A 14,730-nucleotide genomic window follows, 5' to 3' on the forward strand; every position below is an offset into this window, starting at 1 on the left:
AGTAATATTATTCTTCTCAACTGGCAATATAAAAAAGTATCTAATACTTTATTAACATTTAAATGGAAGGTATTTATTGACATATAAAATGGAATAATTTCTCTCCTTGTATATCCATTAAACTTTTTTTAATGAATGTCTTTTCATGTTTAAGCTTAAATTTCTTTACACGTAATATGGCGATATTGTGAAATGATAATTCATTGATTCGTTGTAAAGTTTATTATTCGGTGAATGCGATCAGCGATATGTAGATATGAAATGTAATAGATTCTATTAGAAGATAAATATAATAAGTACGTTATATTTGTAAATCGTCGTGCATTAAAAATTATTTCTCAGCTTTAATAAATTTTTCACGGGAAAATATCGAAGACTTTGCAATCTTCGTGTATCAATTTATGCACATATGACACGTGTTACGATATGTTTATCACATCACCACTGTGACTGTATAATGTATATAATTATTATTATTATTAGCCATACTGGATAAAAAATGTCTTGAATTACATATGCATAAAGACAACTTGCACCTAATTTTGTTAAAAACTAAATGTACATATGTGTAATGCATATAATAAAAAATTTCCTCTATTGTCAACTTTTGATTTTGCACGTTTGGTTTTATTTCTTGCATACCGCAAAATTTGACACGTTACGATGGATCTTTTCTCTCGTTCATGTAAAGAAGCCTTAGCTCGAGTACCAAAAACATCGAAAGGAAGCTGCTGGCCACCAAATCGCAATATTTGGTCTGCATGAAATCATGAAAACTTCAGTGGTCCTACGTGTCACACAGTTCAATCGAAATAAGGAGATGCTCGTGAAACTGCGAAATGACGTTTACGGCAGCATGATAGTACAGCAGAAGCGAAGTTCATTTGAATATCGCACGCTGTGTGGTCTTGTACACGCGTATATCGCGCTACATATACGTTATGTATAGCAGATACATGTGTAAAATGAACCTAGAATTGCGATTAGGCACTTAAATTATCATTCGAATAGAAAAAATGCTTACTAAAATTAACTTAATCGAAAAAGACTTGCTGCATAAAAACAAGATAAATCTCTTGATATAAAAGTTAATCGTTATTTAACGATTTCAAATAGTAAAACATTATTATATTCGCAATTTAAAGTGTAAGAGTATGTATCAAGGATTAATTATTAAACACTAAATGCATCATGACCGATAGCGGGAATAAAATAATTCTTAGACTTACGAATGAGCAATCGAACCAGGCGGCTGGTAAAAAAAAATATGATAGTTGAAAGTAACGTTACACTTGTCAAAATGTGATTTTTTAAACTATCCTATACAAAATAATTAACTTTGGCCACAAATTCAAAATTACATATCTTATATTTATGATCTAATTTACATTTTACTACGCTATGTGTTCTTGTAACAAACAAGAATGCACCGATGATGTTCTCAGTCTTCCGTACGAACAAGAGTGAGTAACCTATTTTTAATTACCCATAAAACGAACATATAAACATAAATGTTAATGTATTCAGCGTAAACGTGAACATAAACAAAGATGAACAAAATGTTCAAATGATTAAATTTGTCAGTCGCATGTTTCATGAATCACTCGCGATTATCATAAATAAAGCTTCATATAAGGAAAACATCTTCCGCCACACGTATCTTTCAACTAAAAATTTATAAGAAAGATAAGAAAGAGAAGATCGATGATTTAGGAGCAAGCATAATATATAATATAACTTTTTCACTAGGATTTAAGGTTATTCTATAGCACATGATTTTTAAAATTAGGACATATTAATATCCTTGATCTATTAACCTAGCAACTTTTTTAATTACGAGATTAGAAGCTACTGGAAGGATACGTTAATTGTAGCTATTCAGTTTTAGCGCTTACGGAATGTAAATATAATATAATTTATTTTTGAAAAAAAATGAAACGTCACGTATGTCCATATATTTACAATTTTAATATCGAATTAACTCATCATCTTTGGTTACGTTAAACGTTACGTATACGTTAAACTTCACATGTTTGATAAACAGACAGATAATAAATTACTCCATTCTTAAATAGTCTTAAATACGTAATTACAATTTAAGATTTATTAGTAATTATCAAACTAACATAAATGGTATGTGCTGTCAAGTGTCAGTAGTACACGAAATATCGTTTAAATAATATAAACAACTATAATGATAAAATGTATTGAGTTAATTAGCAAGATAAGAGTTTAGAATGTAAATGTAGATGTGATGTCAACCGGAAGCCATCCCAAGTCAAAAGGCAAGGATGATAATAAATCATGAAATAAAATAAATATTTATAACATCATTTATATGGTATTTGAAGACAAAGCTCGCAAGAAGCATCATGGCGAACACCAGTAGATCAAATCGTTGAGGACTCTTATGACGAATATTGCTCGCCTGCCTGTGCAACCCCAGCAACCCCAGCAACCCCAAGAACTCCTGTATCAGCCCGACGAGAATTCCGTACGCCAGCTGCGCCACTTAAAGTACTCAGCCAACGCCGCGATCTAAGACAGGGAGTAGCTGTAGCATCTCGTCGTTTGAATTGTATGTCAACCAATAATGTAAAACCATACTTATACATTTCATATTTATAATAATGGCACTATGATGATATAACGCACTCGTGGTTCTGCGAGTTTCGATCATGTTTTTGATAGTACGAGTTGTTCACTTCTTCAGAGCAGGTCGAAAACTTCAGGTCTTTCTTTCTGAAAACTCTACAAGAGTGTCGTGTCTGCTTCGAGGAAGTAAACTGGAATGTTCACTGGAACGGTGGAACAAAGAGCGACGTACTATCAAAAACACGGTCGAAACTCAAAGAACCACAAATACGTCATCCAATAAACATCGTTAAAGTTTAACATTTAAAAAGCTATTACATATAATCATAAAGATACGGTAATATGATAGTTTCACAAGCTTAATTATTACCTCAAATAATTTTTTTAAATTAAAATCATTGTCCACAGACGATATTATAGCAACAGGAGACAACACATTCGATAGTCTGGACACAGACGATAGTACAGGCTCTTCCCGTAAGTTATTTTCATTATTTAATTATCCGTGTAGATTTGTGAAACGCCTGTTTCATTATCTCGAAATTATGACAAGTAACCGGATTTTGACATTAATTTCTGCACCTAGAACGAATTATACGCGGCATGTTTCGATGTGCTCCTTCGTCTACTTTTCAAACTCTTCCAACTCCCCAAACTCGCACAGGGAAACTAGCACAAACATCTTATCGACTCCGTACCAGACCATTACCACCAGAAAGACAATATCTACCCAGAATAGCTAGAATGACACCTTGTGGAAAATGCTTAAGAGTAAACATCATAATATGCACATATAGGGTATTGCAGGTACTTCCAGCCACGGTTTGTCAGTATATTCTATGAGTATAAATAAGGACAAAAGCGTTACATAAATACAGATTGTTGGAAGATTTATTAAAAATGGGAATACATAACAAGGAGGATAATATTTTCCGATTTCATACAACTAGTAACTTTTCTGTAGGGTAACTCTGATCCTAAGAAAATCCGGCTGGAAAAATCTGGAACACCCTTTTTAAGCTGATAATTTGATGTTCGTATGAAACATCTAACGCATTCGATACTAATTTTCAGATTTGAAGACAACGAAATGAAGGACTAATAGACGAAATTAAATTGTAATTCATACAAAGTACAATTACTACATTTAGAAAAAAACGTGGTCTGCTTTCTCTAGACAAATTGTAATCCATAAGATCACTCTCGAAGAGGATTTTTATATTTGAAAATAAAACTACTTCTTCGTCTTACGAAGATATTGTACATATCGTGTTAAACATTTCGAATTGCTTGTACAAAAGATATGGAAAGATGAATTTGGTAGCAGAGTATAAAGAGAAATTCTCTATGTTTGAACATGTTTAATGCATGGATCTCGTGGTCGTAGATAAGTGAATGATTCACTAATATTTGTATGACCGTTTTCTCGACATGGTATGATTATAGAAGTACTCTGCAAATACGCTTAACTGTTTTTCAATTAGAACCACAATTGTCCGCTTATACGAGCAAACACGTGTCGTTTCTATTGCTTCACCCAGTTTTCAGGATTATGTATTTTCAAAAAAAAAGTAAAATTTGCCACTATATCCAAAATTCTATTTAATCTTCAACTTGGATCTTTGCGTTGTAGGTTATATATCAAGCGATGGTAGGTCAGATTGTAAATGTTAATTGCAGATCTTGAAAAATGATAGAAAAGTGGCCTTGAAAGTCGAAATTATTCATCACAGTGTTCGTCGTACGATGTAGATACACCTACGTTTTCTCTACGCGATTTTATTCATGTGGGAAATAATAGCAACACGAAGGAAGGTAACGCAAACAAAATACCTTGTATATTACAATGTGTTATAAATTTATAAAAATAGGTATCTTGTTTATATTTGTAAAACATGTATTTCGAGCAAATGTGAGCAAATGTCGTGAATATATGAATATACAAGTTTGTATAAACATACAATGAAAAAGAAGTTACAACCTCACCCAAAAATTTCTATATTTAATATAGGCATTATTCTATACTTTTATTTATTTTCCTATACTTCATTTGCTGTCCAATTTTTTTTACGTGTACGAAAATTTTTCGAATTGAAGCAATGCATCGATAAATATTTCGAAAGACTTTACACATTTCATATGCAACAATCATATTTAACGTATGGAAATCGAAGTAGAATGTTCACATCAAAAAATGAAATTTTACTTTTACGCGTATAAATGTTGTAATATGTAAATTGAGGCGATCGGACAGCGTCGAGATTGAAAGAAACGCAACACTTTCTTGAAGGAATTCGTGGTTGGATATGGGTCGAATAAACCCATCTCAAATATTTTGATACGTATCATGTCCACCATACGAGAAACGAGATTCTGTGACAGTGTTGGCACAAAGATGAAAGAGAAACGTTTTGGGAAGCGGTTGTGGGTGGTAAAAGATGCTTTACGTTCTCTCGTATGCATAATATGAGAACGTGTGCGTGTTGCTTCATACTTCCGGTGCCGTTAATTCGACCCATGGACCCAGCAAACGTTGTTGTGAGTCGTCCTCGAAAATTCCCATCGTCTCTCTTTGTTTTCTCCATCTTGGGAGCATTGCCAAGATGACGAGAAATGCGTCTCACGCTTGGGACCACCCGGATGGATCGCTTCATTACGTAAATTCGCCACTATCTATCTTCCTTGCCTTCGCTTTTCGTTTCCCAAGCACGATACTTGTTAGCGTTACACGTACTATAAGCGCTAATTTAAAAAACGAAAAAAAAATAGTAACTACATCGTGGCTTGTTTATGTAATTTCAAAGACAAAGACTAAAGAGAAAAAACATGATAAATCACATTCCTCTTTGGTGTTACCCGGAAGGCAATTTAAAAAGTCAGTACGCTATTAATTATTCGGCTTTTGATCGTTCTGGTCAAACTAAACAATTTTAGATGACTCATCTATGTTGTTTGTGATAAAATCATTTTATTAGGATAAGAACTTGAATTATAAAATCCCAATTACATTAAGATTCACAGCTAGCAACGATTCCTAATTATAATTTATAATTTACTTTTGTATAACTTATTGACAAATTCAAAGCAACGTTTGAATAGAAATCACAATAAAAATCTTTTTAAAGATAACTTCTTAAAATGCAATAAGTATGGTTTTAAAGGTAACTGTTTATTTAAAATTGATATATTTGTTAACCAAAACTGTTGATAAGAGACAAGTATACGGTTGTATCGAAAATCCGATTCCTTTCCCTATGTCTTCACGTACTCTTTGAACATCGTCAGGGTATTTCTCTGTATCCGTGGAATATATGAGCATTGTCTTACAATACAAGGCAGGGAACACGTGGAAACCTATGTTCGATGTCTCGACAAATAAAGACGTCGTTGCTGAAGCGTCAACACCCACGTGCATTGTCGCACGGCGCGTACATCGTAGTCGACTTGCCTCGAATCCTCACAGAACACGATTCAAACGTATTTAAGGAACCTGAGTGCACATATTGTCGACATGATAATGAATATAACGCAACGTGATCTTTGTTAGGTATATCTCGTTACACTAACTTGTAAAACTTTAAATTAAGTTGCGCTAATATATACGTGATATAATAAATTTTAAGTTTAACATTTACTCGAACTGATCGGTATAATAGAATGTAAAAACTCTGTATCTGCCTAAAAAATTTTGCATATTTCTAGAGAGTAACGGACTAGCAATAAATAATTTATACCGACTGATTAAAACGTATGTCTATATTTTGGTATATCAAGGATGCATTTAATTACACGTCGTGCTATACTCAAGGTACAAAACCGTCAGATCTCGATTTAAAAAATCAACAAAAAACTATGCTCGTCCGGGATACGACCACGATGAGAATCGTTGGTTGTTCACATTCTTCTTGGCTATTAACGGACGATGTGAATCACCATTTTATCCTCGAATTATACAAATCGAGTCGGAGGCTTTGTGCGGTTCAAACAAACGATCGAAGGGAGCCGAGAAACTCCACAGTTTCCGAGGTCGTTCTCTGACCTACTGCGAGAGAATTCGGAGACGAAATCGTGTCAGTAGCTTATAATGTTACATACGTCTATAATAGTTCCACGTTCACTTCGGAAGTTTTTACATATGTGATAATTATAGAAATTAAAGTTTTTAAAATATACTCGATGTTTTTGTTTTAGAAAAATTTATCGTTTTTTACAACTTTGTTAAACGATATCTTTTCGAGTATCGAACAACTAAAATGTTCTGTAAAAAGTTTTTAAAATATGCTCGGTGTTTCTGTTTTAGAAAAATTTATCGTTTTTTACAACTTTGTTAAACGATATCTTTTCGAATATCGAACAGCTAAAATTCCATTAAAAAAAAAACATCTCACAAAATTGAAATTTAAATTGTTACGACATTTAATAATCACAGCACAAAAAAATTAGGCATCATAATTTACTCTATTAAATTCACCCTTAAATCCATTCTTAAATTCATTCACTGCATTAAATTCATTGCTTCAGGTTCAACAAGTTAAGGCTTCCTGGACGCTGTAATACGACTCGCTATATAGTGAGTACTTTACAACCTAAATTAGTAAACCAAAATTATTGACGAAACAACAATCGTAATTTTTACGCATTTTTCTTGCTGCGCATATTCAGGAGCAGAAGAAAAAAAAGAGAAAAGTATTCAGGTTTTTTGAACGAGATGATATATAATTTTTTCTACCATACCGTTATCTGTATAATACGAAACAAGCGTCAATTGATCGACAATTATCGCTCTGATACTTGGAAGTATAGTAAATACGAAATGCACGTGGCATTAAACTAGATAGATTGTTTAAAAAATGTATCTATTACTATTCTATACGCAAGCTCCTATTTAATAGAAATAGTTTCATAATATCACTTTCACTGTATACGAAGATAGTTCATTATTCTATAACTAGTAACAGATATAGTTAGTATACCTTTTAGTAGTAAATTTTTTTTTCAAAATTGAAGAAACATTTATATAATTTATATTTCAATGTATTATAACCTTAATATCAATACATTTGCGTTTGTTTAAAAAAGAAAGTCGACTTCTACTGCACTTACCTGTTCACCAAGTCCACGGAGGGAATTTCCCGGCCATAAACCATAATTTTTTCATATTTGACACCAGAATTTGTAAATTCCTGTAACAAAATAATACCAAAAATAAACAAATAATCGTTAGTCACAAATTGAATTACATGAAAATTACGTCAAGAGTACATAACGATTGTTTGATCTCGCTTTCAAAAAAGAATTAATTACTAAAATTATATTAGGATAATTTCGTCCAATAATATTCCTCTTAGTAACAAATATATATAATTATTTTAAGAAACCATAAGAGAATGATAATCACTGTCAAAGAAGTCCGGCTGGTTATATTAAACCAATTATATCTGACTGATCGGTGAACATGACACTGACAACGATGACACGCACTCTCCGTTCATTTCTCCTTCATACCATGATCTCATAAAATCAAAAATTAAAACTAAAATAAATGCACCATAAAGACAACATCTATAGACATTTCTTCTTTCATGCTTTATTCTTCTACATTGATATTTATCAATGTATATATTTTGTATGTATAATTTATAATTATGTATAATTTCTATGTATAATTTTAATACTATATATTCACCATTTCTTATACGATTCGATAAATATCTAAAATATAAGAATAAATTACGATAACAAGAAATTATAATATCAATAAAATAATTCGTAAATTTTAGTGTTTTCAAAATGAGAATAAAATTGCTTAAATTAGATATTAAAAAAAGTTAATAGCATCTTTACGAATACTCGTGTTTGATACTAATTTAATCTTTCTAGTGAATGAACCTCTTTCCTCTAAACTACACCATTCACAGGCCAAAAATTAAGGGTTCCACTAAGTATATCATTAGGTATAATATGCTCTAATTAGACGCGGGAGACAGCAAAAGGTATTCGTGTTAATTGCCGATACCTTGCGGCACCATTGATGCTCAAAAGCGTTGTAGTATTTCTAAAGCATTTTCTATCATAGATTCCAGGCCTCTTCGCATAGCAAATGACTGTCCATGAAGGGAAAAAGGGAGGAAAAAGAAGCACGGAACAACCGAGAAAAGTCTCCACTCCAGAACTTATTAATATAATTGATCGGTCTTAGGTTGTGACAGGTCTGACCTAAAAAAAAACACATACACTCTCACTATGTGGACATGGAAGTTCAGCGATCGAGATGTCGACAGTCAGTTATTCCAAAAATCTAATAATAAGTTCATTAGCCCTCGTCGTCCCTTGATCCTTCGTACAAATTAGTTGGACGCACTCGACTAATTTTAAATACCAAATAAAGCTCGGGCTGACACAGACGTAACGTTAGGCTTTCGTGAAAGGAACCAGGGGTAAAGCGAAAAAAGGGAGGCGAAGGCGTGCGAACGAACAAGCCAAAGGAAGAAAGAGAGATGACAGATAAACAAAGATAAGAGGAGAACCGTGTAAAGGAGCCACGTTCTCGAATATCTGCTCGATCAAGGAACGCAGCTAGGGATCGCTTGCGAAGAAAAAAAAGACGAACATTTTTCCGTTTCAATTACGGAAAGATAAAAATATTCAAGTCAATGGACATGATTTAGCATTTTTTGTATCATTATTATGACAAATTCTATTGTAAGATCTTTGCTGCAATTAATTTATTTACAATAAATGGATTAAACAGGTGTTGGTTAAACAGGAAACGATGGTTGTTTAACGTGAACTGTATACAATAACGTACTATAATTTAGGCAACTAGATAGTTAATTTGTAACACTCGTCACCACGGATTCAACGCTCCCTCTCACATGGACCACATTCTCTCGACAACGCAATTCGCAGTGGAGACACTGACACTGACTATTAATTCATCTTTGTCTTTTGTCTTAGCCCCACCACGCACGTGCTCCGCAATAACTCGTGGCCAGTGTCACGCAGATCTTTTCCGCGAAATTACTCGATTGAAGGACCGACGATGCATTGTTGGTCCTATCGGCACTTCCACTTTCTCGCGACATTGTTTATAGTTCACCTGATGTCTCTTAGGCCTTCCGTCCACGATACTACACTATTTTATCATATGAAATTTAATACTGCTCTTATCATCTTAGATGATATTCTTAAAACAGGGTTAACGTTAAATCGACATTTAACAGTAATTACAAACACATGACATTAATCGATAATTTTGATTGTTGTTTTGTACACATAATTTTATAAATTGCAAATATTTTAGCTTGCCTGTTTATCATAGTAACGATCCGTATTTGTCAAGTCGATGATGTATTTGAGCCGTGGAAATGCTTCAAGCAGTACCGACGTTGTAAATCTGTAACAATAAATATATGCAACCAAATTATAAACATTAAACGTTTCAATTTCGTTTACTGATTACTGCGATCATTGCAAATAAAAAAAAAATCTCTACAAAAATTTATATCGTCCATTAAATAGTAACACAGTATTCATTCAGAACATATTACAAAACACATACGATATGACTGAAACAACGCATTCATAAGAAAACAAAGACAGTGAAAAATATCTAATTTGTACTGAATATCAGGAAACGTTCTATTTGTGCGTGTATTTTTGTGCGTTTTTATATAAAACATATAAATCTTATATTTATTCTATATGCATATTTTATATAGATAATGTATGTATAATATATACGTTATACGCATAACATGCATCTACTGTCTGAAGAATTACTCTTAAAGAATGCTCTCCCTATTCGTATTGTAGACAGACAGACAACTTCATCCCACAGTCGAAAGGGGGAGAACACAAAAAAATCCGCCGACTGTCACGATGGTCTGTGTTACGAGAGAATCTTTTTCAAGGGCGCGATCTGGACAACGCGATGATATATTAGGGGAACAAAGAATCTGGTCCCGAGCTAAAGGGCCGGTATTAAGCGGGGGTGTCGGCCCAAATAGTTTCACCATCCCTTTCAATATATCAAATTCTCCAAAGGCTTGTACCAGGGATGATAGCACGGGCCCGCTTGTCTCGAATAAATATTTCTCATAAATAAACAACCGTCCTGGTCCGTGTTTGAAAGTTATTAAAAAATCGAAATTTATTAGAAGACTAATCGATTTAAAAGCCATTAACGAACACCTTACGCGTTTCGACAGATTTATATCTTGAACAGAAGGAACTTGGTAAAGTGTATAAAATCATCTTTTTCCAATGTAGTTTTACGCTTAGCAAATGTTAATAATCGAATGATGTACACTGGCTCGTGAAAGTATTCGAATAATAAGGAATAATAATGAAATAATAATAAAGAATAATAAAGAAAAAAAAATAAAGAAAGTAATTCGAATTTCTCAAAAACGTTTTATGTACAAATACAGAAAAGAGCTGACTCGCATTGTAACGAGACTTAACAATTTTAAAAATCTCTCAATTGAGGAGTAACATTACTCATTTAATACATATTTGCTAAAGTATGAATGCAAAAACTTATCATGTACGTATGAAGTACTTATTATATGAGAAATTTAAGAGAATATTAAAGTAGTAGTATAGTGTGAAAATATGCAAAATATATAATAAATGCAAATTAATCGAATGACGAATTACCATGCTAATCAACTTACCGTTCTTCCGGTTCTAGCTTGTTGCACAGTGCCTAAAACAAAAAGAAGAAAACAAATCTAATGAATTATCTAATGAAAGAGTATAGGGAATAATTAATAACCCCGGATATTGGCAAGTGAGTTGTATCTTCACGCGCGAAGTACTTTAAAAGAGACGTTGAAAAGCATATTCGGGTAGCTGCATCATTTATGAGAGTTACAACATTACACTGACCCGTATCTATAGCGAAGATAAGATAAAATACCAGTCATCTTCTAACTAATTAATGACGTGTACAAAACCGAAACAAATAAGAGGAACACGAGTATCATTCACGAATTTCATTTAATTTTCGAATGATCGATTGGCTGCCGTCTATTGTTAAATAAAGATAGACGATGATAGTGACAATCATAATAGAAATATACATAACATTTCAAACAATGATCGTACAATATTCAAAAATATTGTTCTAAATCTGTTATTGCACTATTCTACCTTATTTTACAAATATAATACAAACATAGGCAGTATGATATAATGAAATAAAACCATAATTATCTCCAAATTCACTTTCTACGTTATCTAGATCATTCACTGTCAAGTTGTATGATCTCAAGCTTTGTTAATTGAATTTACCAATTTATTATTAACTAATTAAATTTACTAATAATGAAATGCGAATCTGATAAGGAGTAAGCGATATAAAACGAACCACATGACAGATTCGAGGGAAATCAGCTACATAAAAAAATGGAAAAGCTTGATCGAAAAGTGAAGGAGCGGGAAGAATAAACACACGTCTCGCATCTATTTCACATAGTTTGGATAGCGTACAGCTATGAACGCGTAAATTGAAACTTTGCTTCGTCCGCTTGTAGCATCGCACTCGCTATGGGTGGGCTAATGATAATTACGGGTTTAGAGTCCGCGATCCGATTGACTGGGCGGAGAGATCGTATCTACGGATGAGTACGGAATGAGTATCGGTCGCATTAATAACGGGCTTGTGGTAAAACTTTCGTATCCAAGCATAATAATCCATTGTTGACTAGGTGTGCGACTTTGGTAGCGCTGTTATAGTTGCACCACATCTAACTTATGGAAGTGCAAGTAATCCGTTCATACTTCTCAGACTGACAAGCGTCATATATGTATATATAAAACTACGTACATCCTAAGTTATAAGCATTAAGATACCTACAGAAAGCAAGAAATATTTTATGAATGATTTTAGGAAATTACTAAAACGTTTAAGAATTATTACCTCGTTCGAACCTTACATAGAGATATATAAAGATTCTAGGATCTTAAAATAAATAAATAAATATCAATGTGTAACCGAGACAATTGTACTTAAAAGATACAAAAAAAAATTCCGAAACAATTAATACGTATTACATTTATTAAGAAGTCATATACAAAGTGTTACCGTGCTGATAGTACAAGCTGAAAGGTGATGAATCTACATTAAAAAAGAAGTGAAAAATATACAATACAATTTTTCTGTATGACCGTGCGTGAAAATCCAGTTTGACAATTTGCCAAGTATTCTTGAACTTGACTTACCCCAGACTGAACAAGAGCAGATATTTGGTAGGAGGTAATACTACACTTGAAAGTAAGTCAATACCGTAGAATAGAATTTTGTCGTAAGTTGCTTTCTTTCCGAGAAAAATAAAATTGAAAATTTATTATGCGCGTGTACCAGTTTCTTAACTAAACACGTTCGAACTTTATTTTCCTCAAAACTGTGCCTGAAATGGGAAAATTGCATTTTGCATCATTAACCTATTTTCACATGTATTATATTAGAATAATCTCCTGTTGATCGTTTACGCATACCTAGTTCGTAATTAGCCAAGTTTTAGTATATTTGATAAATTTTCAAACTCAATTTTCTCGAAAACGAAGCGTTCTCTATATTCCTGACTCATTTTTTCATCTGTTTCCGGCTTGTACCAACAGATATCGGCAACACTATAGTTGCCGAATCTAATGCTTACTAATTGAAAATTACTATAAATGAAAATAATTCATATGCTATAATGAAAATACTGAAAGAACATGAATTTCAAGAGTAAAACAGTAAAAAGGTTGAGAACATATAGAAACGCGAAAGAGAAGAAGCGAGCAAGAAGCCGCAAAGAAGGAGAAATTGAAGCTGTGGGATGCTGCCCACCTGTAAAATTTACTAACCCTGGCCACGTCAGGGGTAGTTTATTTTTCGCACAGTATAGTACAGCTTCCTCTGGTTGAAAGCAGGATCGGTCTCTCTGCTGATTCCACCATTCAATTTCACGATCCTTAGTCTAATATACGACCGCGACTAAATCAGGATTATCGACCGGCGAGCTGCGCCTCTATTGTAAGCCTTCGTGGCGGTCCGCACGAACTCATGCGAGAGCAGCCTTTTCGTAAGTGCATCTTCCCACCACCGGCACTTTCCTATTCGTTCTTCTAACTTCTTTTTGCTTTAGCTACAATCGCAAAATATCGTGTCATGTCGATACATCGCTTGTCCTACTCTGTTGTAATAATTATCAGGATTTAACGGTAGCTACAATTACGAGTAAAGAGTTTTATATAACCAGGTACATGTAAGTGTTTTCAGAGGAAAACGAACGAATGGTAGCTTTGAACATTGTAGAAATAAAGCTTCAATGTAAAACGTAATGGTACACGTTTTTACATTATTTAAGCTTTACCTGTTTCGTAACGAGAATAATCGGTAGATGTAAATACGATGACATCGGTAGGATATACATATATATATACCTTAGAAGGTAGAGAGATATCTTTTTATTTGGAAAGACATTAAAAAACGATGTGTTCAATATTGCAATAAGTATAAACATATATCACGGTTAATTAATCTATATGATATTATGACTATCTATATGATTTCGCAATATGACAAATGTAAATATAGGATGTTCATCATTGTCCATTTTATTTTCAAAAAATATATATGAGCAATATAAAGATATATATATCTTTTATACTCGCTCATTTTAACTAGAACTAAAAGGACTAAATTTAATAAAAAATTTGAAGCAACTTTTAGCTAAATCCAATTAATTAACTTCATGGGATTATTAAAACCCCTTTAGAAAATTTTATACGGTCATTATTCATTTATGCATTTATTAGACATTTTTAGATTTCTCGCTATCTATTAGGTAGTCGATGAAAAATATATTCTAGGAAATAATTACTTGCACACACCTATATTCTTGATACACACACGAAAGAGAAAAAGCGAGGTACTGTGACGTAAATATCTTCACGGTGAAATCCGTGGACGCCTTTCGCGATTCTTTTCGTGAAATTTCTCACGGCAGTTCCGCTGAAATTACGCCGTCGCGTCGGTTTTGGATGACGGGGCGAGGACCTTCGAAGTATTACGGCCCACTCGGCTCGAAAGCATGAAAGCGCACCCCTCATAAATATTCCCAATAAATACTACCAATATCT

At 33.2% G+C, this 14,730-nt stretch overlaps 2 protein-coding genes across 2 annotated transcripts in view; one reads left to right on the forward strand and one right to left on the reverse strand.

Annotated features, from left to right (window-relative positions):
- Positions 1 to 14,730, reverse strand: part of LOC117208964 (RNA/RNP complex-1-interacting phosphatase) — a 43,235-nt gene that overhangs the window by 13,228 nt on the left and 15,277 nt on the right. Inside the window, exons 3-5 of the mRNA XM_033450516.1 lie at positions 11,274 to 11,305; positions 9,904 to 9,991; positions 7,699 to 7,778 (exon numbers count right to left, since the gene is read on the reverse strand). Coding sequence (XP_033306407.1) covers positions 7,699 to 7,778; positions 9,904 to 9,991; positions 11,274 to 11,305 — 200 coding nt within the window. The remainder of the gene's footprint in view (positions 1 to 7,698; positions 7,779 to 9,903; positions 9,992 to 11,273; positions 11,306 to 14,730) is intronic.
- LOC117208965 lies at positions 1,044 to 3,472 on the forward strand. The gene is made up of 4 exons (XM_033450517.1): positions 1,044 to 1,463; positions 2,352 to 2,578; positions 3,004 to 3,072; positions 3,182 to 3,472. The coding sequence occupies exons 1-4, from the start codon at positions 1,402 to 1,404 to the stop codon at positions 3,436 to 3,438; spliced, it is 615 nt and encodes a 204-aa protein (XP_033306408.1). The 5' UTR covers positions 1,044 to 1,401; the 3' UTR covers positions 3,439 to 3,472.

Source organism: Bombus bifarius, unplaced genomic scaffold (genome assembly GCF_011952205.1).
Source record: "Bombus bifarius isolate JDL3187 unplaced genomic scaffold, Bbif_JDL3187 scf7180000008165, whole genome shotgun sequence".
In the NCBI taxonomy this organism is placed as follows: Eukaryota; Metazoa; Arthropoda; class Insecta; order Hymenoptera; family Apidae; genus Bombus; species Bombus bifarius.

Coding starts and splice junctions, on each gene's coding strand:
- LOC117208965 (XM_033450517.1), top strand. CDS start 1,402: ATGTGTTCTTGTAACAAACAAGAATGCACCGATGATGTTCTCAGTCTT. Junction 2,579..3,003: donor AGCATCTCGTCGTTTGAATT/GTATGTCAACCA, acceptor CATTGTCCACAG/ACGATATTATAGCAACAGGA. Junction 3,073..3,181: donor CGATAGTACAGGCTCTTCCC/GTAAGTTATTTT, acceptor TTCTGCACCTAG/AACGAATTATACGCGGCATG.